The 24,924-nt window shown below is 37.6% G+C and overlaps 1 protein-coding gene across 4 annotated transcripts in view; it reads right to left on the bottom strand.

The window, feature by feature from the left end:
- FAM13B (family with sequence similarity 13 member B) overlaps nucleotides 1-24,924 on the bottom strand; it is an 86,041-nt gene that overhangs the window by 5,444 nt on the left and 55,673 nt on the right. For 2 of the 4 annotated variants that reach the window (XM_060178564.1, XM_060178546.1), the window contains 12 exons: nucleotides 22,464-22,528; nucleotides 20,035-20,083; nucleotides 19,447-19,594; nucleotides 15,936-16,001; nucleotides 14,382-14,592; nucleotides 12,398-12,527; nucleotides 11,575-11,656; nucleotides 9,630-9,859; nucleotides 7,453-7,536; nucleotides 7,151-7,246; nucleotides 1,787-1,870; nucleotides 1,537-1,700 (listed from right to left, as the gene is read on the bottom strand). In XM_060178564.1, coding sequence (XP_060034547.1) covers nucleotides 1,537-1,700; nucleotides 1,787-1,870; nucleotides 7,151-7,246; nucleotides 7,453-7,536; nucleotides 9,630-9,859; nucleotides 11,575-11,656; nucleotides 12,398-12,527; nucleotides 14,382-14,592; nucleotides 15,936-16,001; nucleotides 19,447-19,594; nucleotides 20,035-20,083; nucleotides 22,464-22,528 — 1,409 coding nt within the window. The remainder of the gene's footprint in view (nucleotides 1-1,536; nucleotides 1,701-1,786; nucleotides 1,871-7,150; nucleotides 7,247-7,452; nucleotides 7,537-9,629; nucleotides 9,860-11,574; nucleotides 11,657-12,397; nucleotides 12,528-14,381; nucleotides 14,593-15,935; nucleotides 16,002-19,446; nucleotides 19,595-20,034; nucleotides 20,084-22,463; nucleotides 22,529-24,924) is intronic. The other 2 variants (XM_060178557.1, XM_016185781.2) reach the window with 1 other exon arrangement.

The following is a 24,924-nucleotide window of genomic DNA, read 5'->3' on the forward strand; positions in this document are numbered from 1 at the left end:
AAGGGCAACAAAAATGGGAAAAATGACCTCTAGGATCAGTGAATTCTAGGGTAGGCACTGAGCCACAGGGATAACCCTGGAGGAGACAGCACAGTGGTTGTGCATCAAACTTGGTAAAACACTGCTCAGCTCTAGTTCATAGTGGTATGGGGGACTGAACCTGGGACTTTGGAGCCTCGGGCTTGAAAGACTTTTTAAAAAACCAATATGCTACCCACCCCCATGGGCTCTTTAAACAAAACAAAATCACAGGGTGAGAGGGAAAGAGAAACCACAGTATTACTCTACCACTCATAAAACTTCCTCTTTGTATCTGACTCCTTATACATAGTAGTGTGAGCTAGCTCTTAAATTTTATTTTACTTATTTTTATTTTATTCTATTTATTTTTGCCAGAGTACTCACTCAGCTCTGAATTAGGGTGGTGCTGGGGACTGAACCTAGGACCTCACTCTTAGGCCCTGGGTGAGACACATGACTAAGCAGCACACTATCCATGTTAGTTATACAGTCAGCCCCTGTATATTATTATTATTTTTAAACCTTTATTTATTTATTACTGGATAGAGATAGAGTAACTGAGAGGGGAGGAGGTGATGGGGGAGGAGAGACCTGCAGCCCCACTTCACTCGTGAAGCTCTTCCCCTGAAGGTAGTGATCAGGGGCTTGAACTTGTATCCTTGTGCACTGTAATGTGTCTATGCTTAACCAGGTACACAACCAACTGGCCCTGTAAATTTTATTTTAATTATTTATTTATTGGATAGAGACAGCCAGAAATTGAGAGCTAAGGGGGTGATAAAGAGGGAGAGAGACAGAGAGACACCTGCAGCCCTGCTTCACCACTTGCAAAGCTTTCTCCCTGCAGGTGGGGACCAGGGGCTCGAACCAGGGGCCTTGCGCATTGTAACATGTGCACTCATCCAGGTGTGCCACTACCCAGCTCCCTGTAAATGATTTTTAAAAGGATACATCTTTTGGTGGTTCAGGAGGTAGGGGTAGAGTATAAAGCTTGTATGTATCAAATTTGAGTTCAATCCTATACTCTACCATCCCCCTGCACCCCCACTGCCTATGTCAGAGTGATGTTCTGATTCTCTCTCTCATAAACAAATCTTTTTTCTGCCTCAAGGGTTACCGCTGGGGCTTAGTGCCTGCACTATGAATTCACTGCTCTTGGAGGCCATTTTTTACCCATTCTGTTGCCCTTGTTGTTATTGTTGTTGTTACTGGATAGGACAGAGAGAAACTGAGAGAGGAGGGGGAGATAGAAACACAGACACCCACAGATGTGCTTCACTGCTTGTGAAGCGACCCCACTGCAAGTGGGGAGCTGGGGGCTCAAACCTGGATCCTTATGCCTCATACCATGTGCACTTAACCTGCTGCACTACTACTCAGCCCCCAATAAATCCTTTTTTAAGTGTATCTTTTGAATACTGTATTAATTCCTCCAAGTGCTTGATTATTTAACATAGAATTTCTTGACATACACATTTATTTATACAAACAGATAAAAGTGGCATGTGTACATACATGGAAGCTGCTCGAGTACTTGACAATCGGAGATCCAGAGCCAGTTTTTCTTGATTTTCTTCAACATCAGATTCTAAGTTTTCCAATGAAGACTGTGCTTGCACAGCAGTTTTCAAGAGATCGGTTAACTCAGAGGACAAACTAACACCATCTTCTTCTTCTTCCTAAAAAGATACTCAAACAAACAGGCTCTGTCACTTGACTTTTCCTTTAGGAAAGAAATCAGAAAATAATTCCTGGTAAAAATTACCTTAATTTCTTCAAAAAAATGTGCAGTTTCTCCTTCTATGATTGGTTGTAACATCTGACCTCTCCTCTTGGTGGATGGAGAACCCTGTAACAAAACAATATAAAAACAATTTATACTTTAAGTATTTAAAGTACTCAGCGACAACTTACAACAATAAGAAACAAATATTAAATTTCATTTTCAAAATTCTAGCCATATACTTGTAATTCTTATGGAATTCATCAGTTTTTTTTTTAAATATTATGATAGAGACATAAATACAGTAAAAGTGGAAGAGAAGGGGAGACAGACATCTGCAGCTTGCTCCACAGGTTCATCAAGTTTTCTCCTATAGGTGAAGCTGGGGCCCTCTTGTATGGCAACTTGTGTGCTTTGCAAGTTATCAACACCCCCGCACCTCCAGGAATCCTTCAATTTTCTTGTTAGTATGCACATAAGTCTAGATAAATCTTTTAAAGGAATTCAGTAGCACTTTTGAAATTCTAAGAAGAAAGTGTTACATATAATTTAATTTGGTACATATCTTTTTAATAATAGTTGTCAACGATTGGTTTGATTCCCTTTTTATTTTATTTATTTATTTTTGAGGATTCCATTTTAAAAAAATGAGTTGTTGACTGATTTACTTTTTTTTCTTAACCAATGCTCAGCTGTGGTTTGTAGTGGTACTGGGGGCTGAATCTAAGTGAAGGTTTTTTTTTTTTAATTTTTATATTTATTTATTTATTGCCTTTTGTTGCCCTTGTTTTATTGTTGTAGTTATTATTATTGTTATCGGTGTCATCGTTGTTGGATAGGACAGAGAGAAATGGAGAGAGGAAGGGAAGACAGAGAGGGGGAGGGGAGAGAAAGATAGACCTGCTTCACCACTTGTGAAGTGACTCCCCTGCAGGTGGAGTGCAGCTGTTGCACTTTTGCATACCTGCGCTTTTAACCTGCTGCTCTACCACCCGACTCCCATGAAGATTTTTTTTTTGACACTTAAAAAGTAACAGTTTCCGCACATGGTGCAAAGCTCAAGGACCAGTGTAAGAATCCCAGTTTGAGTCCCCACCTCCCCACCTGCTGGGGGGTCGATTCACAGGTGTTGAAGCATGTCTACAGGTGTCTTTCTCTGCCTCCTCTGTCTTCCCCTCCTCTCTCAATTTCTCTCTGTCCTATCCAACAACAGTAACAACAGTAATAATAATAACCACAACAACAATACAACAGGGGCAACAAAAGGGGGAAAAAAATGGCCTCTTGGAGCAGTGGATTCATGGTGCAGGCACCGAGCCCCAGCAATAACCCTGGAGGCAAAAAAAAAAAAAAGTAATAGTTTCGTTACTATTTTCCAGATGAAATATAATTCAAAAACCATAAAATTCACTAGGAAACAATACAGAATGAGCTATATACTGTTTACTTATTACACTTTACCATGTACAAGGACCTGGACTCAGGTCCTCAGCAACACATGGGAGCACCTTATATAGTGGTGCTATAATCTTCTTTTTCTCTCTCTCTGTGTCTTTTTCACTTTTGCTTTCTGACTCTTTCTGAAATTAAAGGGGGTGGAGGGTGGGAAAGAGCCTCTTGGGAGCAGTGAAATTATGCAGGCCTGAAGCCCTGACACACATGAAAGAACTATTTTTATTTTTCTTTAAAAATGTACACAAATACTATAGGTGAAACTGACAAGAGAGATAAAAGAAAAGGAAAAGAACACATAATTTGTAATGTATTAAGTATTTTAACAAAATTTTTTACTGAAAAATGAACTGATGAATTCTCAATGTCAAGTTTAAATGAAAAGAAGCTAGGAATGATCTGACATACAGGCTGTTTGATTGTTTTAAGTCTTATATACAGGGAGTCAGGCGGTAGTGCAGCAGGTCAAGCGCACGTGGTGCAAAGTGGAAGGACCAGCGTAAGGATCCTAATTTGATGCTCCAGCTCCCCACCTGCAGGAGAGTCGCTTCACAGGCAATGAAGGCAGGTCTGCAGGTGTCTGTCTTTCTCTCCCCGTCTTCCCCTCCTCTCTCCATTTCTCTCTGTCCTATCTAACGACAACATCAATAACAACAACAATAATAACTACAACAATAATAAAAAGACAACAAGGGCAACAAAAGGGAAAAATAAACAAAAAAGACATATACTTAATACAAGAGAATGAAGGGGGGAAAAGCAAGAACCAAATATCACTCCAGTATATATGTACTGCTGGGGTTCAAACTGAGGACTGCATGTTTGAGGGTCCAACACTTCATCCATGGTGCCACTTCCTGGGCTATACACAGCTTTTAAAAAATTATACAATAGTATAATTTTCAAAAATATATTAACAAAGATGAACCACCCTTCTCTGACCCATCTTAGAAGGAATTATGTTAAGTGAGATAAGTCAGAAAGACAAAGAAGAGTATGGGATGAACCAACTCATAAACAGAAGCTGAGAAAGAAGAACAGAAAGGGAAACTCAAAACAGGATCTGACTGAGTTTGGAGTAGGACACCAAAGTAAAAACCTCTGGGTGGAGGGTGAAAGTAGATGTTCAGCTTCATATGGGGGTGGCGGGGGACGATACACTCCTTTGGTGGTAGGAATGGTGCTGATGTGCACTCTACCTTGTAGTCTCATATATCACTATCTAATATGAGAGGGGCAAAATTGATTGAATGTCTCAAACTTTTTAATGCACAGACCACAGGCTGAGTATATGTTGCTTCAATCTAAGCACTTTTAAAACTCAAATTGGTAATTGGACTGAATTTTAACAGTAGGCTCAAAATGTTAATACATTACTAAAAATGACTTATTCTTTGAAATGCTGACCCTCCTAAAAGCTTAGACCAGGGAGAACAGAAGCAACCGGTGATGTTACTTTATAAGATACGGCTATATATAAATAACGGACATAAATTACGGTGATGTTGTGTACGATACAGCAAATCCTAACAATGGGATTTTCAAAGTTAACCCAATTGCCAAATAATTTGATTATAGCAATAACTATCTCTTGCTTTCTTAAATCCTAAGACAGCAGGAACCTACCTATTGATTCCTCTATAAAGCCTGTAATTACCCCAGTCCTGGAATCTCTAAGGTGGGGCTCACTTTCCTGTATATTCTCTTAATTCATACTGATACTGCATCTGCTAATCCCAACTTAATCAATGCAACTAGAACCACCTTTGCATGCTTCACTTCGGACTATGTCCAGAGATGTCAGGCGTGGAATGTCAACCCTTCAGCGTCATTACTTGGGTGAGACCTTTCCTCGATTATACAATTCCTTCATTCCATTTTGGGTAGTTAACAAAACCCCAAAACCTACATATAGACCATGTCCCATGAGACTGGGGATAGTACACATGTATCTATAAATTAGGGCAAAATATATGCCTGAAAGCAAAAGTGCACAATAGTTTGCAGTGGCTCAATAGATAAAGCAAACAAGTAGAAAGACCTAAAAAGACACCATAATGTTCCTAATAAAATAGTTTCTGTTTAGACCTAGATACCCTCATCACCCACTTCCTACTTCACTTTCCTCAGTCACTCAAAGCTAACAATATCAAAGTTAAGGACTACAAAATACTTCAATGATGACACTTTAGTCACTATCAGGCCACCCTATCATCTGGGGCCCTAGTCAGAGAGTCCTGGGATTCCCACACAGACATGATGGGTCTAGACCTCGAATAGATCCTTCTTTCCATTGTCACTAGTCACATCCATCAAGAATAACATAATGGACCCCTTTGGGGGCCCCCATAGGACCTTGCCCTCAGTGTGTATCAACAATGTTCCATCCTCCCAAGGGAGACTAGACAACATACTCCCTGAGGAAGATGGGTCCTGAAATTGGTGCAACTCGGAACATTCCTACTCATGGCCACAGAATCCGAGCTTGAACCTACAGGGATTCAGAGGTTAGATAGGCTTATATGCTGAATATGGACCCCTAGATCAAATTGATGAGGTTTATAGTCAACAATATTTATACGCTTTCCATATTTGGGAGCTACTTTCTTCCCTGATCCAGCTTTCTAGTCCTTTTTCCAGCCATGACATCATCTCCCCAGACAATAACCTGGGTCTACCTGCATAACAGATATCAAACTCAGGCAAAAACTCGTAAAGTCATGGGCCTCTTAGAATATACCTAAAATAGAGATCTTCTAGCTATTTCCAAAATGGAGACCCCAAATCTTCATCTACACTATTACAGCCTTTAGGTTCATGATTAGTCAACAATTTGTTTGCCTTTATATGTTAACTTTTTTTTCAGCCACCAGGTTCCAGATGCTAACATGACGCCAACCCAACTTCCCTGGGCAGACGACCCCACCAATGTGTCCTGGAGGCCCACTCCCCAGTGCTCTGCCCCACTAGGGAAAGAGGGAAACAAGCTGGAAATATGGATTGACCTGTTAATGCCCATGTTCAGTGGGGAAGCAATTACAAAAGCCAGACCTTCCACCTTCTGTACCCCATAATAACCCTGGGTCCATACTCCCTCCCAGAGGGTGAAAGAATAGGAAAACTATCAGGGAAGGAGATGGGAGTTCTGGTGGTTAGAATTATGTGGAGTTGTACCCCTCTTACCCTATGGTCTTGTCAGTGTTTCCATTTTATAAATAAAACTTAAAAAATAGAAAATAAAACAAAAACAAATTATACAGTGGTCCAGGAGGTGGTGCAGTGAATAAAGCATTAGACTCTCATGTTTGAGGTTCTGAGTTCAATCCCTGGCAGCACATGTACCAGAGTGATATCTTCTTTTTTTTTCTATCTTTCTCATTAATAAATAAAATCTTTAAAAAAAAAACTATTAAAAATTATACAAAATAGGTGACCCCTGGATGTTTGAAAATTCCTGAGTCTCAGATTCAACATCTGTGAAATGAGGCTTCATCTTCTACTTGTTATAATTTAACTTCCCAAAGTTTTATGATATAAAAATGTCTAAAAGACACGTAAAATCAGTAGCTTCACTTTACATTTTTGCTACCATGGCTGTGTTTCTCAACATACCACCAAGAATATTTTTGTTGTTGTTTTTTAACCAGAGCATTAATCAGCTCTGGCTTACGGCGGTACAGGGGACTGAACCTGGGACTTTGGAAGCTCAGGCATGACAGTCCCTTTGCGTAACCATTATGCTATCTATCCACACCCCCAGAACAGTTTTAAAATAGTAGGTCTTAGGTGGAAAAATGGGACATGATGTATATTGATGGGGACTGTATGGAATTATACTATTATCTTACAATTTTATAAATCAATATTAAATCACTAATAAAAATGTTTAAAAAGAGTATAAATAAATACAACAGTAGGTCTTAGTTAAAATATACTAGACAAATAATCACTTACAAGAACAGGCGTGATGCTAGCTCTTGTCAGCATCTGCTTTACAAGTCTGTATCTATCATAGAGAGGTTTAACAATGTGTCTTTCTTCCCTGGTCACCTAAAGTGAAAATAAAAAACAAAATCATAAATTTAAAATGCCTTAAACATTGGGCCTCCCCACTCAATTTTTAAGTTATTTTAAAATAGCAGACAAGACTCACAAATATAGCAAACAATCTCTATAAAACAGCTCAAAAGATGTGTCAAAAATAATTTAGCTACTTTTTTAAAAGATAGAGAATAAATTTTTTTCCAGTATGTTACCGGTCTTCCATGTTGACTTTCATAGTAAAGAAGACTTTTCTGGAGAGATGTTTTCTCTTCCACCAAATGATCTTTTGTCATTTTCTAGAATTAAAGAAAGAAAAGTAAATAAAAACTCCAAAAGCACCATCATTATTCTCAATCCCAAAATGTAAAGAATGAGGCTAAAAGGGTAGTTCATCACCCTTCTAGTCAAGGCTAGTAAAAATGTATTATTTGCTTATAATTTTGCTGGCAAAATTTTTCAGTCTCCTATAGAATCTGTCTTCCCAATATTTAGGTGGCTTGACTTTTATGAATACTGGGTAAATTACATAATCTTTCTTTGTTTAATATCCTAATCTCTAAGATGGGGATACTTTACCCTAGCTATTATGGCTTTGACGGAGACTAAACAAACAGATTTATTTACAATAGTGCCTAATTTGTCTACACAGTAAGGACACATAGATGGTTACCACTACACTTACTTTTATATGTTATTTGTAACTAGTGAGCATACATAAAATAGGTTTATCAACAGGTCTTTCTACTATTTGTCCTAAACCACTAATAAAATTTGTAATTAGTATACTGGAAGGATTATGAAAATGCTTAACGAAGTCAATTTATGGCCATAACACTTCTACTCTATGACCTTAATTTCTCTTCAACCACACTAGCACTTTCTTTAAAAGATAGTCTTTTTCATTTTTTTCTAGACTATACAAAGGTCACAAATAGTTTCTTCTTTCTGTAAATACATACATTTTAAAACTGGCGTGAATTTCACAGTGTGAAATTAACAACTATGAAGATTAGATCCTCAGTTTTTGTGTAGCCATCCCCAACAACCCAAATTCAGGACTTTCTCAGCTTTCCAAACTGGAATTCTATTCCCATTAAGCACTAAATCCCCACTCCCCCAGCATCCACCATCTCTTTCCTGTCTCTATAGATATGACTCATCTACGAACCACACATGAGTAGGACCAGAGAGAGAGAGAGGGTGAGAATGTGTGTCTGTGTCCCACCCCACACAACATTTGTGTGTGTCATTTCACTAAGCATACTGTCTTTCCTCAATTCTCTTTTTGCACCTGTTAGTGCTCTAAATGGTAGAGTAGGGAGAATACCTCAAACTTATTTGTCCAAAGAACTTTTCCCTTTTATTCCATATAACAACCTTTTAACATTCCAGTATTTCAGAGAATATCCTTTAACACTACATCAAATAATCTCTCTACTTGTACCAAATAATACTGTTTCTCATCAGTGAAATTAGAGGTCAACAAAAATTCACTGCGCACTATTTTCCTTTAACAAACTCACTTTTTATTAAAAAGTATTTGGTAGATTATTGTTATGTGTAGATTCTGTAAAAGAAGTTATTTCAACTTCAAACTTGAATTGTAAGCCTAACATAATGAATTTGAATAATGTTGTTCCAGTATGTTGTTCCAGCCAAAATTATTTACTGAAAGGGACAAAAAGGCCTGGTCTAAAACACACACACACACACACACACACACACACACACACACACACACACACACCACCAGGATTCAAACTCAGATATTTCATGTTCTTTATAAACCCATCATGCCAACTGCTTCCTATATAAATGAATGATATTCTAGTTATTTGTTTTTAAGTTTTATTACTGTGACCCAGTTCCTGAATGATTTGAGAGCTTTCTGGTGTGCTAATAAAAGGATATTTCTATACACACAAACTTTGGGAGTGGATTCTTACACAGCTGACAACTTAGTTCTAAGTCACTATGTTGACTGTTTTAAGTATTCTAGGGGGCTGGGCGCTAGCACTGAGGGTTAAGCGCACATGGCGCAAAGCACAAGGACCGGCATAATGATCCCAGTTCGAGGTCCCCGCTCCCCACTTGCAGGGAAGTCGCTTCACAGGTGGTAAAGCAGGTCTGCAGGTGTCTTTCTCTCCCCCTCTCTGTCTTCTCCTCCTCTCTCCATTTCTCTCTGTCCTATCCAACAACAAAGGACATCAACAATAACAATAATAACCACAACAAGGCTACAACAAAAGGGGGAAAAATGGCCTCCAGGAGCAGTGGATTCATGATGCAGGCATTGAGCCCCAGCAATAACCCTGGAGGCAAAAAAAAAAAAAAAAAATTTTTTAAAGTATTCTAATGGCTAGCTAGACAAAATAGCAAGAAAGATTACTTTGATATCTTCTGGAAGACACCTCTCAACACGCTTTTCTTTCAATCTTTTCAGAATAAGTTCAAGTGTTGCTTCCTTAGATGGCTTCTTCTCCTTCTGAATGACCCTAGATTCATCTTCATTCTCTTCATCTTCGTGGTCTAGAGAAGAGCCAAAGCTTTTTGGAAGAGTGTTGCTACGTGGACGTGTTTGAGGTACAAATTCTCCATCAGAGCTTTTGTGTTTCGAATCTATATTTCAGAACCGAAAGGATAAATCAATTATATGGTTTTAGTTAAAATGCAGCCAAGTTAAAAAAAAAATGGTAGGAAGCAAGATATACAACAGCAAAGTATAAAAATAACAGCAGAGATGCTTAACTAGTTCAAAGTCACACTATATATTCAAACCATGTATATGGTAAGTAAACTATACTATTATCAGTCTTTTATCCAGTATTATAGAAAATCTATGCTGTAGAGTGAGAGAATAATGATTATGTAAAACGTCTTTCATGTCTAGGGCCCCAAAGGCCCAGGTTCAATCCCCTAACTACCAAAAGCCAGAGCTGAGCAGTGCTCTGGTAAACAAAAACAACAGAAGAAGAAAAAGGAGGAGAAGGAAAGACAGATCTATGATAATAAAGATGCTCTCGAGTATTGGAGACATACTAGTAAGCAAACTGAGATGGTTCTTATTTTAGGAAGGGTATATTTAGAGAAGTTAAAACAAAACTCAAGTAACCACAAAGAAAATAATTTCAGAGTGCTAATACTAGACAGAAGATAAAACAATGTTTTTGGATATTATTAACAAATTAACAAGGCCTTTTGGAGACAGAGAACATGAAATCCTAATTGAATACAGAGGAAGAAGCTAATTCAATACAAAAGTTTAGGGGAATTAGATCCCTCCACAAATGAGGAAACATCTAATGCAAAGGTGCTAAAGATTAGCATGTTAACAAAACAGAAAATCTGAGAGGTACAAGTGCCAAGAATAGTGAGAGCAGTGAACAAAGTCTTGAAAGCCATGACATTTGGATGATATCCTGGGTGAAAAGGAAAGCCCAATGTAGGTTTTTGAACAAGTTAGTATATATTTTTTTATTGCCACCAGAATTACTGCTGTGGCTCAATGTCTACACAGTGAATCCATTGCTCCCCGTGGCTTTTTTTTTCCCCCCTTTTATTTGATGGGACAGAGAGAAATTGAGAGGGGCAGGGGAAATAAAAGGAGAGAGACACTTGCAACACTGCTGAAGCCTACCCCCTGTAGTTGGGGACCAAGTGCTTGAACCTGAGTCCTTGTGCATGGCTATGTGTGTGCACAAGCAGGAGCATCACTGCCTGAGCCCCCATTTCTTCTTTCTTTAAGCTTCTTTTATTATTGTGAGAATGACAGAACAGAGCACATCTTCCCATTTATGGTATTTGTTGTCTTTCTACTGATGAAAAAAAAATTTTTTTTTTTAATTTAAGAAAGGATAAATTAATAAAACCATAGGATAGGAGGGGTACAACTCCACACAATTCCCACCACCCAATCTCCATATCCCATTCCCCTCCCCTGATAGCTTTCCCATTCTCTATCTCTCTGGGACCATGGACCCAGGGTCATTGTGGGTTGCAGAAGGTGGAAGGTCTGGCTTCTGTAATTGCTTCCCTGCTGAACATGGACATTGACTGGTCGGTCAACTGATGAAAAATCTTATGAAATAACTATCCATAACACATACTAAAATATATTTCAGATATTGTATAATATAATCTAATTCACTTTTCAAAAGAATCTAACTAATGAAAGCATAGGAAAGACATTTGGAAGAATGACAGGGTGTTACAATTTTGACTGTAATAATTATAACAACAAAAGGAAACTTATTTTTGTCAGTGTAAAAAAATTTAAATTATCAAAAATTTTAATATGGAATACAAACAGGTTATAAAAACGCCATACTTCATACCTTTAATTTGCTTCCGCAGTTTGGTAAGCTCAGTCATCCATTTTAATACCTTTGGATTAGCTGCAATATCACTGTAGGAGGGCTGAACAATAAAGGAACTGAGTCACTTAATTTAGAGCCAATTATTATTTAATACTTCTCACAACATAGATTTTACCCAAATCTCATTTCACCTTACTTTAAGTAACTGAACAGGATATTAAGGGCTAAGCAACTGGTAGAAGTAAGATTTTAATATGGATCTTCTGGCTCCAAGAATAAGACTTTTTGCACCTCATATGTTCTAAGTATTAAATTTCTCTCCAGCCACTTATAAATTCTTGAGGGACCACAAGTATAGAATTAACATGATTTGTGGAAGGATGCTTTTAAAAATCTAAAAGCTGTTTTATCAGCTGGAAATACAAAAACGCAATGGTGCCATGGCAAGAATACTAGCCTGGAAGCCAAAAGGCTAAGATCTGCATGACTATCATTTCTTTGGGCATCTCAGGATTCATCAGCTTAGAAAAAGCAGGACTGCGAGTCGGGCGGTAGCGCAGTGGGTTAAGCACAGGTGGCACAAAGCACAAGGACCTGCGTAAGGAATCCATTTCAAAGCCCCTGGCTCCCCACCTGCAGGGGAATTGCTTCACAGGCGACTGTCTTCCCCATCACTCTCTGTCCTATCCAACAGCAACGACATCAATAATAACTACAACAATAAAATAATAAAAGGGAGTAAATATAAAAAATATTAAAAAAAAAAAAAAAAAAGAAAAACCAGGACTAATACTCTCTGAAGAACCCCTACTCAATTCTATCATACCTACTTCATACTTACCTTGCTATTTCTCTCCCTTTCAAACTGTTCCTCAAATTGTCTGATTTTTTTCTGAAGTTTCTTGACCAACTGGTATGGTGTTCTATCTTCTCTTTTTTCTTCTTTTGAACTAAAAGATGATCTTCGAATTCTGAATACAAACAAGCAGTTGAATTACCAACACATTATCTCTTACTGTCCTTATGTGATACTAATGCCAAGAATTAGTGTCTCTCTGGGATCAAAGAGTTTGCAGGGGGTGGGGGGAGGAGAAGACAGGAGAAGGAGAAGAGCACTGCCTTGTTTTTGTTTGTTTGGATGCAGTGCAAGGGGATGAACCTATAGCCTTGCATACATGCAATACAGGGGAGTCCTGACTCCTCAACCCCAATTTTTGTTCTTTATTTTTTTTTTTAATTTGCTTTCTTCCCCCCTTTTGTTGCCCTTGTTTTTTTGTTGCTGTTGTAGTTATTGTTGTTGTTATTGATGTCGTTGTTGTTGGATAGGACAGAGAGAAATGGAGAGAGGAGGGGGAAGACAGAAAAGGGGAGAGAAAGACACCTGCAGACCTGCTTCATCGCCTATAAAGCGACTCCCCTGCAGGTGGGGAGCTGGGGACTCGAACTGGGATCCTTAAGCAGGTCCTTGCACTTCATGCCACGTGCACTTAACCTGCTACGCTACCACCCGACGACCTCATTCTTTATTTTTAATGAGAAAGACAGGATAGGGAAGTACAGAGAAAGGAAAGGCACCAATATATTGGTTTAACATTTATGAAATATCCCCCAGTAAAATCCATGGAGTTCCTACTGCTGCCAGAGCTCAAACCCAGGGCTCATATACACAAGATGTATACTCTACCAGGTGAATTATCTCTCAGTCCTGCCCTGTCAATTTTGGTACCAATGATCAAACTCAGGGTCTCACACATGTGAGGCATGCATTTTGCTGCTGAGTCACATCTGTTACTCCAGGAAATATATCCTTTTTTTTTAGATTTTTTTAAAAAAATTTATTAATATCCCTTGTTGCCCTTATTTTATTGTTGTAGTTATTATTGTTCTTATTGATGCTATTATTGTTGGATAGGACAGAGAGGAATGGAGAGAGGAGGGGAAGACAGAAAGGGGGAAAAAAAGATAAGACACCTGCAGACCTGCTTCACCTGTGAAGCAACTCCCCTGCAGGTGGGGGGTGGGGCCCTCAAACCGGGATCCTTATGCCAGTCCTTGCGCTTTGTGCCACGTGCACTTAACTCGTTGCGCTACTGTCTTATTCCCCTCCAGGAAATTTATCTTTAAAGTGAAATTAAGTCCTTGACACTAAAGAACATATAGCCTAATACTAATAATTGGTTTAAAAAATATGTTCAAACACTGAGGCATTCAAACATTGTTTCAGCAAAGGTAGAAAAAAGATAGAAGATAGCAGGGCTGGAGAGCTAGATCTTTCCTTGTATGTGTGTGCCTTGCTAGGCATGTGGCTCAGGTTTAAACAGGCATCATATGGAAATGTCAGAGCAATGGGGAAAGCTCCACTGGTGTGCTACATCTCTGTCTCTCTCCCTCTCTGAATGAAAAAAAAAAGGCTTAGGAGCAGTGAAATCATACACATAAAACCTACCTCCACAACAATAGCAGCAACAGCAACAAAGGGGGGTGGGGAAGAAGGTTACAGCTCAGAGTTAAACTATCAAGGAATGTTTTTGACATTAAAATTAATATAAATAGTATAAATACCTGAGAAAAAGGGTCAGGATCTTTGTTCTAGAATTGATTCATGGGGAGTGGGGGGAGGTACATAAATAGATCACAAGGAAAAGTTTACTTGGGAGCAAACCCCACCACACACTATACAATCAATTCAGGGGTCCCTAGATTAAAAATATGTCTCATGAAATAGAAGGGAAAGTTTTAAACTACAGATCTATGGGATTAAATTTCACAATGAATTTTAGAATGTAATAGGAATCATTTCTCCTAAGTACATAAAAATCATTTACCTAGCAAAAGAAAGTGCTTTAGATGAGGAATCTAATGTTTCTGGATCATGTAGGAAACGTTGACTTTGCCCAAAATCTAAGCTACGGTGTGATAATACTGGAGGACAGTCTTCTTCCAGGGGATGATGATTCATTCTTCCAGCTTGTGGAGAGAGCTGAGCTTCTCCAGACTCAGAGTCTTCCTGCCAAGACTTAAAAGCAGGAAATGGCTCTGCAAAACACAAAGAACAGTACCATGGGTCTCAATTCCTTATGGGGGGTGGGGGGGTGGGGGACCAGAAAACACCAGCTATGTATTCTTTAATTTTACTATTCATGATTCCTAAAACATTAAATATATTGTCTAAAATAAGATATTAAAAAAGTCTGCTATAGTTCAAAGTTACCTGAGCTTCACTGCTTTAGCCCAGTATTATTTTCATATAAGGTTATACCTTAAATTGCGTGACCTAGTTGCAAATTAAGAAAGGACACTGTCAAGCTCTTTTAAATCATATTGTTATTTTTCCATGTAGGGGAAAGTCTTCATTTAGAAATAGTAAACACTTAAGTCTTCAGCTAGGAATTTAGCTTAGCCAAATGCTGCAAGGTGAAATAATTGCCCCTTACTATCACGTGGCTATGTTAAGTAGTAGAAGTAATCCTACTGCTATACAGAACACACACCAACTGAAAATGACTCCTAAAGAATCCGTACAGTTCCAAAAGAGCAGCTGTCTCACCTGACAGCATGTAACACCTCAGATTAAACTGTGGTGGTTATTTGCCTGAGATTTCTATATGTGATGTGTATTTTAATAATTAATACCCAACAATATTATTGAGACAAAAAATCATAACACTAGTCCTTTAGCCATTTATCATAATTATCCTGCTCAGAAATGAGATCATGTTGATAAATCTAATGTCTTTGAAATACAAGTTTTGATCGCATAAAAATAAACACACAATTTGAAAATGTGTTCCAATACAAGCTTAACTTTAGACAAAACTGGAGACCAGGATAGGGGGAAAACTTCCATTTACATATTAACTTTATAAATACAATTTTAAAAATTCATTCTATGTTTATGAAATAGCAAGAATTTAAGTCTTTTTAGTAAAAAATGGCTTGACAGTATAACAAATAATGTTTTATTCACATAATAGCCAAAATCGTGAATTTAGTAATTAACTTTATGCATTAGAAACATAAAGCATTCCTTTCTTTTTGTTAATTTAGTTTTCAAAGTCCATGTCAATTTGTTAAATAAAAAGTGGGGATACCACGTGCAATCCCATGATAAGCCCAGCAATAAAGTGATTTTCAAAGCAACCCTTGTACCTGCTTCCCAGAAAATAAGCAACTGATAATACTTTATAGGAAAACCTCTTGTTTTTTTTAAAAAAAGAAGTAACAAGAGCAAAATTTTCTGGATATCATTTTTGACCCAGAACAATTTTCCTAAGATACAGGGATAGCAGGAGAAGGGCTAGTAAGAGGCAAACAGAACTATAAAAGGCAAAAACAAACAAATTAAAAAAACCCACTAAACTATGGTGAACCATACTTACCCTCCCCATCTCTCTGCAGATGCATTGTTTTGAAATCAATGAGGGGAAAAGTGATAGGGCATGACGCTAATAAAATGGAAAAAAATGGCAAAAAATACTAAAGTGAACACACAGCACAGTCAGAACAAACCATACACATTACTAAGACAAAGCCAAACATACCAAAAACATTTCCCAAAACCAGTTATGCATTCTTCTCAAAATTTTTACACAAATAAATTACTAATGACCAAACTTTAAAAACAAACACAAACATACATTTCCATTTCAGCAAGCAAGGCAAAAGAACAAATCAAAAGTAGTGCTGTTTATTAAAACTCAAACATAAAACTGAAGAAATGGAAATTCTTAAACCAGGTACTGTTTGAAACTTTTCAGTATAATTGGTTTAACAGTTAAATTTGCTCTTTGAAAAGATCCTGTTATATTTCATTCAAGAGTTATTAGTAAAAGGAAATATGAAGGAAAAAAATACCGTTCACAGCCAAGGCATTTTAAACAGCTGCTACAAATCCAAATGGTGTAGTCAAGGACTATCTACTTGCTAAGACTGAATTCTGCTTACTACTCTTACAGCAATACAAAACTCACATAGAGGAATAGGCCTCTATTTGAATTGACCCCAGTTCTCTGTTACATCAAATAAGGTATCTCTGGTCAAGGCACCTAGGTTTTAAAAATAATCTGGTCCCTTTTTTAAAGAAAGCTTTCATTTAACACACTAGTAAGTCTTTTTTTTTTTTTTAATGAATGGCAAAGTAGAAAGGAATGGCACAGTTTGCTAACAGTTACTCTTTCAAGCACATGCAAGATGCATAGTTGTGAAGTCTAACTGTGCTCTCTGAAACTCAATAATACCCATTCCTGGAAGAGCTAACTGGATCTATGCAACTTTGTCAATATGTTTGAGTTAGGTACATTAACAGGATAACTAACAATCACTGAATATCAGAGGTCAACATTCATAGCTTTACCTTCTTTCCCTACGATAAGATGTAACAGATTCTGACAAGTAAACAAAACAGATTCTCTGGCAAAGCCTCCACAAGACTGAAACTGGACAGAGAATGTCTTATTCTATCAGACAATGAAAATAACTGCACTTCTATGTTTAAAATCAAAGATGAGAAATTTCAAGCCAAAGATTGTAAAGGGCTATTTATCTATATCTTAAAAGGGGGAGAAGCCTAAGTCCTTTGTTAGAATCCTAGCCTAGTATTTTAGAGACTCCATTCCTACTGAGGCTCCAGAAATGCACTACTGGTCTCTCCTTTTCACTGATAATGCCAGGATAATTTTTAAAAAGCACCGGTCTTTACTGTCACCAGGGTGCTAACATACCCCCTAACTCTGGGGATTATCTTCATAAATTTAAAGTATCCTGAATAAACAAGAACAAAGCAAATAAAAACTTTAAGACACATAATGTGCAAGTAGAGATGCCAAACATTTAGATTAAAAAAGAAGGGTAGCAACAAAGATTGATAGACATCGCCTTGGTTGAGGCCTTTTAAAAATGGTTACATGTTAAAAAGAAGTCTGTAGTACTAGCAGTGAGGTTCCTCTAGTTATAATCACTGTGTGTCATCAGTTAGACTGCCTATGGATAGATAACCAGGAATCATCACCCAAGTGGACAAATATACAATAAATTCCTAAATTATATCATTACCTCTTTATCTAGGAAGTTGTAAGATCCAGTGGGACTTCTGGATCCAAGTTTGCTCTTTGATTCCACTCTCTCAACCTCTACATGTGTGGGTTTACAAATGTATTTACAGTAAGCATACTAATCCACTAGATTCTACCATTAACAGTTTACTATACTCACTTTATAGCATTTATCCATCTTATCAATCATCTTAATTTTCTTCATAAATTTCAAAGTAAGTAGTAGTTATACTACTGTCCCATGTGTTTTTAGTTTGTTTTAAATGAGGACACTGCCCAGCTCTGGCTTATGATGATGCCAGGGATGGAATCTGGGACTTTGGAGCCTCAGGCATGAAAGTCTTTTTGTATAACTATTATGCTATCATCCCCAAATCTTGTTTTCTTTAGTATATAAATCATTCACTAGAGTTCAGCATTTAATTAATTTTTGCTTTCTTTGGTTCAAAAAATAAAACTACATTGAAATGAAAATTTGGGGCTGATCAAGTAGAGTACTTGGATAGTGTGCTGCTTTGCCATGTGTATGACCCAGGTTCAAGCCCAACCTTTACCACAATGAATAAAGTTTCAATACTGTGTCTCTTCCCCACCCCCACTCCTTTTCCCTCTCATTCTCTCTCCCCCACTCTCCCTCCCTCCTTCTTAACCAGAGCACTGCCCAGCTCCAGCTTGGACTCACATTCAGGTATGTGAGTCTGTTAGCATAACCATTATGTTATCTCCTCTGCCCACTATATCTTTAAAAATTTGTATTCTTAAGTGCCTAAGGGATAGTCTAGTGGTTATGCAAAAGACTTTCATGCCTGAAGTCCCAGGTTCAACCCCTGGCATTAAGCATGAACCAAAGTGGAACAATGCTCAGGTAATAAGTAAAAATAATTAGCTTTTTTTTAAATTTAAAGCCCTCGCTTTTGTCTATGTGTTTTTTAATTTACATTCAGGGATTTGAAGGAGCTCCACATCTCTGTTATTCCACAGCTCCAGAGGAACTGCACCCCCCCCACCCCACTTTCTGAGAGACAGAAAGGAAGAGATTCAGCAGCACTGCTCCACCACTTGTGAAGTTTCATCTTTGCAGGTGGCCAGGGGTTCAAATCTGGGTCCTCACCCATGGTAAATGAGGTGTACACTGTAGTGAGTGAGCTATCTTCCAGGCCCACTATCACTTTTTTTTTTTTTTTGGTTTGTTTGTTTCAAGACTTTCATTTTTTTAAAGATTTATTTTCCACCAGAGTACTGAGCACTGCTCAGTTCTGGAGTACAGTGGTGGCCAGAGATTGAATCTGAGGTCAAGCATTAAAGTCTGATGTACAACAGCTGTATTATCTCTCCTGGTATTTAATCTCTCCTTTATAAGTAACTGTTAGGGCCCTGTGCCCATACCTCTAATAACTTAATATAAAAGTAAAAGTATATGTCATAATTTTTGCTTAAAGGTTAAGTATTAGAGGAATCCCTGACAATAATGAAAAAAGAAGCAATATGCAACCCTTCTATTTAAAGTGGTGAGACCTCCAAACCCCAATATATTAAGTCTTCTAAAGACTGGGACACAGTGCCTAGTTTGACTAACAAAAGTCTATCTTAGGTAATTTTTTTTAATCAGTTCTAATATTCAAAGTTAATAAATCAGATAACAACTTCTAGTTCAGACAAGATAGCTGACCCCAAGTCTCATTACTGAATTTGACACTCATTCACCCATCTTACATGAGAAAATAGAAAACCAAAATCAAATAAGGTTATCCAGAAAAAAGGCAAAGGTCTCTTTACTGCTTTGGATAATTGCAGTTACAGTTAATTTTATTAGGAAAGTAATGGGTGTGGGCAAAATTACCTTCCCATTTATCACCATCAGAAATATTCTTCAGATCTAAATGTGGAATCTGAATGCATGTTGTTTCCCCTTGACCACCAACATTTTGACCTTCTGGCATTTCTGATTCAGTGTTGGCATTCAAATCACATATCTTGCTACTAGAATCCTGTATTTTAAAATAAAGAATACATTTCACAACCATGAAGTTTTCCACACTTAGAGAGAACCAGCATATATCCTTGTATAGTCTTCACTAGCAAAATATAACAGTCAACTGTCCCACTCCCATCATCTAAGCTATTTTCAAATATGAATTTGTAGTTTTAGGATATGTGCTAATGGAAAGCAAAGTTTGGATTCCAAATTCAAAAAAATCCTTTCATAACCAAGTGTCTTGTAACCAAAAGTAGGACATTAAGTTGATGCAAAATTGTAAACCATTAGTAGGAGTATTGAGTTCCTACTACATGGATCCTTATTGCTCTGCCAAATTCAGATATCACATCATTCTGGGAATGTCTATTAATGCTTTTAGTCTCCATCAATAGTTAAACTATTAACTCTAGTCAAAAATTTTTAAGAACCATAAGAGAAAAAAATTCTTACCAGTATCAAGTGTGACAATTTATCACTGTCAAATGACCAGTATTCTTCCCTAAAAAATACAAGTTATTAGTCATTAAGAATAGGTTGTATCACTGTAAATTTCTTAAGATTCCTCTCTTTTCCCATGTAGTTAACATTTACAATATAAGCAGGAAAAAAAAAAAAAAAGACAATGCTTCATTTACATGCTTATTCTTTGGAGCCCTATATCTGAAAATCACACACTACTGAAAAGATCCACAGAATTATTTCAGGTTAAGAAAAATTAACATTAACCACCCGCCCACATAACCATGTCCAAAAAGAACAACTTTTTATAAGAAAAAAAAAAAAAAATCCAGAACAAATAGATGCTAAAAATATATAATGAAAAAAAACTTTTAAAGTAAACCAATAGTTCTATTCTCCTCTACTGTGGGACTTGGTTTCCATTTGAAGACTTTTTAGAGTTATATGTCCTATATTTTTAGTCTAATTGTATTCCATTATAATTAAACTTAAGTTACTACCTCTAAATCTCTCCTTTCCTCACTCAGAACACAATGGTAACATGTAAATAGGAAATTTAAATTTATATTTACCTCTTAGCCCCTATTTAGAACAAGAGTTACTGCAACCTATCATAAATTATCCCTACTTATTTGGCCAATAAACAGAATATCTAGTACTATATAGTACTTTCTGGGAAAGTTCTCCCTCAAGACACAGTGGTAATTTACAATAATGCAGTGCAACTTCTACCTGGCCATAATAGTGTGTGCACTCAGAAGACAGATACTGATCTGAATGTGGCCAATAATGTATAATACCTTACATTCTTGCTCAGCATCAGAAACTAAACTCCCTGACAATTCAAAGACCTCCTTTTGCTTAAAGTGGGAGTGAATAGTGAAAAAGTCACAAGGGTAGTACAATCCACCCTAACAGACAAAAAGGCCTAATAACCTAAGTTCAGGAAATATGAGTGTTATACATGCAAAATAAAATCCACCTAAGCAAATAATTCACTGGAACAAGTTTGCTAACCTATACATAAGATGAAGAGGAAAGAACTTTTTCCAAAAAGATTGAGTCCTCACTAAATGGATCCTTATTGTTCTACCAAATCCAGATGTCATCATTCTGGGGGTGCCTGTTAATCTTATATCTTCAGCCCATAGCTCCAATACTCCCTGGGCTGGAAGAAGATCATTCCTGCCTCCTGAAAGGAAGCACAAGGAACTGCTGTAAGCAGGAAATCTGTGGACCTTCAGAGTATGGAGACAATTCAGAGACATGGCTCCAAAGAATTTACTTACCCTCAGGAGAATAAACTTCCTACTCAAATTTAAAAGATATAATGATGTTAATTAATGCCAGTTTCTCTGCTAAAGTAGTAATGCTGTCTGGCACTTCTCAGTATTTATAATGTAGTCTGCAACTTCACTACTGATGTGCTTTCAGAATATTAAGTCACCTTTTCTAACAAAGTTACATTTCCTGACACATCTTTAAGAGTCATAAAAAGGGGGAAAAGACCCCAAATCTACTCAGAAGCTTAAAACATTCTAGAGAAAGCTTCTGTTCAAAGGGATTCTGTTTGTAGAGACTACATATATCTGCAATATTCACTGTCGCAGCTGTTACCATCTTCCCATTACTTTGAACCAAGGAAGTAAACAAGAATCACCAGCATAAAAACTACACTGGGATACAGCAAAAAGGAGTTAAAATGAGAACAAAAATATGCTTTACCTATCTATTAAGGCAAATATGTTAAGTCTTTTAGTTAACCATAGTTCCAAGACAATGAGTGAACACACTAAAGCATATCTTCACAATATGAATAAATCTCCCAATTTTTCTACTAAACAACTCAAAGCTTCAAGTATCAACAAGATGGCTATGAGATTCCTTTTAAGTTTATCAAGGTGTAACTATTATCTGCCTGAGCCTGCACTCTTTCTGAATATGCATGGACATTCAATATTTTTATACCTACCACTAAAACAAGAAGTTTGGTCTTTTTTTTTTTTTCCTCCAGGGTTATTGCTGGGGCTCAGTGCCTGCACTACGAATCCACTGTTCCTGGAGGCCATTTTTTCCCATTTTGTTGCCCTTGTTATTATTGTTATTGGATAGGACAGAGAGAAGTCAAGAGAGGAGGGGAAGACAGACGGGGGAGAGAAAGACAGACACCTGCAGACCTGTTTCACCGCATGTGAAATGAGTCTCCTACAGGTGGGAAGCCAGAGGCTAGAACCGGAACCCTTATGCCAGTCCTTGTGCTTTGCACCATGTGCAAGGCTTAACCAGCTGAGCTACCACCAAGCCCCCAAAGCTTGGTCTTTTATAATAGATTATCTGTAAAAATACAGCTAATAATCAATAGATAATATTAGAATTTTTACCTGAAATCTACAAACGCAGTAACAAAAGAAAATGCTTACCTATCAAGATAGCCATCTTCACTATCACCATGGCCACTGCATGGCTCTAACAGTATACCTACAGACTGACAAAAAGAACATGAATAATTTTAATGGAAACTTTAACACTCATACATGAAGAAAATCATATCTACATTAGGATATAAGACTTTATTTATATGGTACTAATTCTTTGTAATAGTCTCTAGGTGCTGGCATCTGTGTTTACTGATAATTGACTTATCTTCCTAAAACTCGGTGTTGCAGGCTGGAATGTAGCAAAGTACCAAGATCACTGAACTGTAAGCATGAGTTCCCAAGTTTAATTCCTGGCATCACATGTGCCATAGGGGTGTTCTGGTTCTCTTTCTTCTCTATCATTAATAAATAAATGAAAAAAAGAAGAAAAAAGAAGAAAGAAAGAGCACAACATAAGGAGGGGAGGGAGTGGAAGTGGAAGTGTGTGTAAGCAAGAAGGAGGGACAGAGAGGGAGAGAGAGAAAGGGAGAGGGGCAGGGTGGATGGAGGGAGGGAGGTATAGATAAAGAAGTGGGATCCTTCATTTCTCCTTACTCTGTTCAATCTGATTTTGGGGGGGGGTTTGCCACCAGGATTATTGTATTGCTGGGGCTCTGTGCTTGCACAAAATATCCACCGCTCCAGGTAATCATTTTTTCTTTCTTTCTTTCTTGATAAGATAGAGAGGGAAAAAGGAGAGAGAGAGAGAGAGACCTGCACTACTTGTGAAGCTTCCTCCCTGAAGGTGGAGACCAGGGGCTCAAACCCAGGTCTTTGAGCATGGGAACATGTGCATTAACTGAGTGAGCCACTACTCGGTCCCCTAGATTTTGCTATTCCATTTCCTTCCTTAAAATTCTACCCACCACCAAAATGAAGCTTTTGTGGTTCTACCTATAAACTACCATCTCTTTCTCCTCAACCACTATATAGGTTGATAACTTCCTAGCATTCAACAGAAGAGTTATGTAGTTCACCATACCTCTTTAAGAACAGCTGTAAACCCCAGAAACATATATGAATGTGATCCTATTCTCACTCTGTTAAGTGACACCATCGCATTATTGCTATTCTCAAAGTGAAAAGTACCAAGCCTAGCACATTACTAAAAAACTACATGTATCTTTTTAGTGTTTTTGATAATCACTTCTGAAATCAAAGTCATTTGATTCTTAGAAATTTACACAAGGTTAATTTTGTTTCACATTTAAAATGATCCACAATTATCAGAGGGGGGGAGTTGAGAGCCACTAGAATATTTAATACTATTCCCAACTACATGGGCTATGTGGTTAAACCTCTGTACACATTTCAAACAAAAGAACTTAACACCAATGAGCCTCCAACATACATGGAAACACCATACACAGCAGGTATGTGATAGCTCTCCTTCTCTGTATCTTAATTTAGAGTTAACAAAGAACAATAGAATACTGTAGGTATTAAATCCCACTGATGCCTCACCCCTCCTGAAAAAATGAGGATTCAGCTGACTTCCAGTATGTCAAAGAGACATCCAAAATATTTATAAATATGTAAAAAATGGGAGTCGGGCAGTAGCGCAGTGGGTTAAGCACATATGGCACAAAGCACAAGGACTGGCTTAAGGATCCTGGTTCGAGCCCCCGGCTCCCCACCTGCAGGACAGTCACTTCACAGTTGGTGAAAACACGTCTCCCCCTCTGCATTTCTCTCTGTCCTATCTAACAACGACAACATCAATAACAACAATAATAACTACTACAATTAAAAAAAAAAGGCAACAAAGAGGGAAAATATATAAATTTTTTAAAAATCTTTAATATGTAAAAAAATTTTTTTTAATTTAAAAATGTAAAAAATATCATCCCTCATAAACAAATGTGAAACTGAATGGGGGTAGATAGCATAAAGGTTATACAAAGAGACTCTCATGCCTAAGGTTCCAAAGTCCCATGGTTCAAATCCTTGCACCACCGTAAGCCACAGCTGAGCCACTGGCAGCTATATACCTATGCAATTCCACTGCTTCTAATGGCTCTTTTCTTAGTTAACCCTGGTGTTTTTCCATTTATATTTCCAGGTTTATACAATGTATTATAAAAATATATGCTCAAGTGAACTGATTTTCTTTTTCACTAAAAAGGCATTTTCCTTTTTTTTTTCCTTTTTCTTTTAACCAGAGAACTACTCAGCTCTGGCTTATGGTAGTACAGGGGAATTGAATCTGGGACTTTGGAGCCTCAAGCATGAGAGGATCTTTGCATAACCATTATGCTACCTACCCCCACCCAAACTGACTTTTTCAAACATCAAGAATTATCAGCCTGCATCTTAAATGGACAAAAGAGAAATGCTGGTTTTCTAGCTAAGGTCATTAAGAGTCATCATTCATAAGAGCTGGCAGAGGGTTAGAGAGAGCGGCACAAAAGTAGGGGATCATTATGGTCTTGTGCATACCTGACTCTCCCATTACCAGGCTGAT

Source organism: Erinaceus europaeus, chromosome 2 (assembly GCF_950295315.1).
Source record: "Erinaceus europaeus chromosome 2, mEriEur2.1, whole genome shotgun sequence".
In the NCBI taxonomy this organism is placed as follows: Eukaryota; Metazoa; Chordata; class Mammalia; order Eulipotyphla; family Erinaceidae; genus Erinaceus; species Erinaceus europaeus.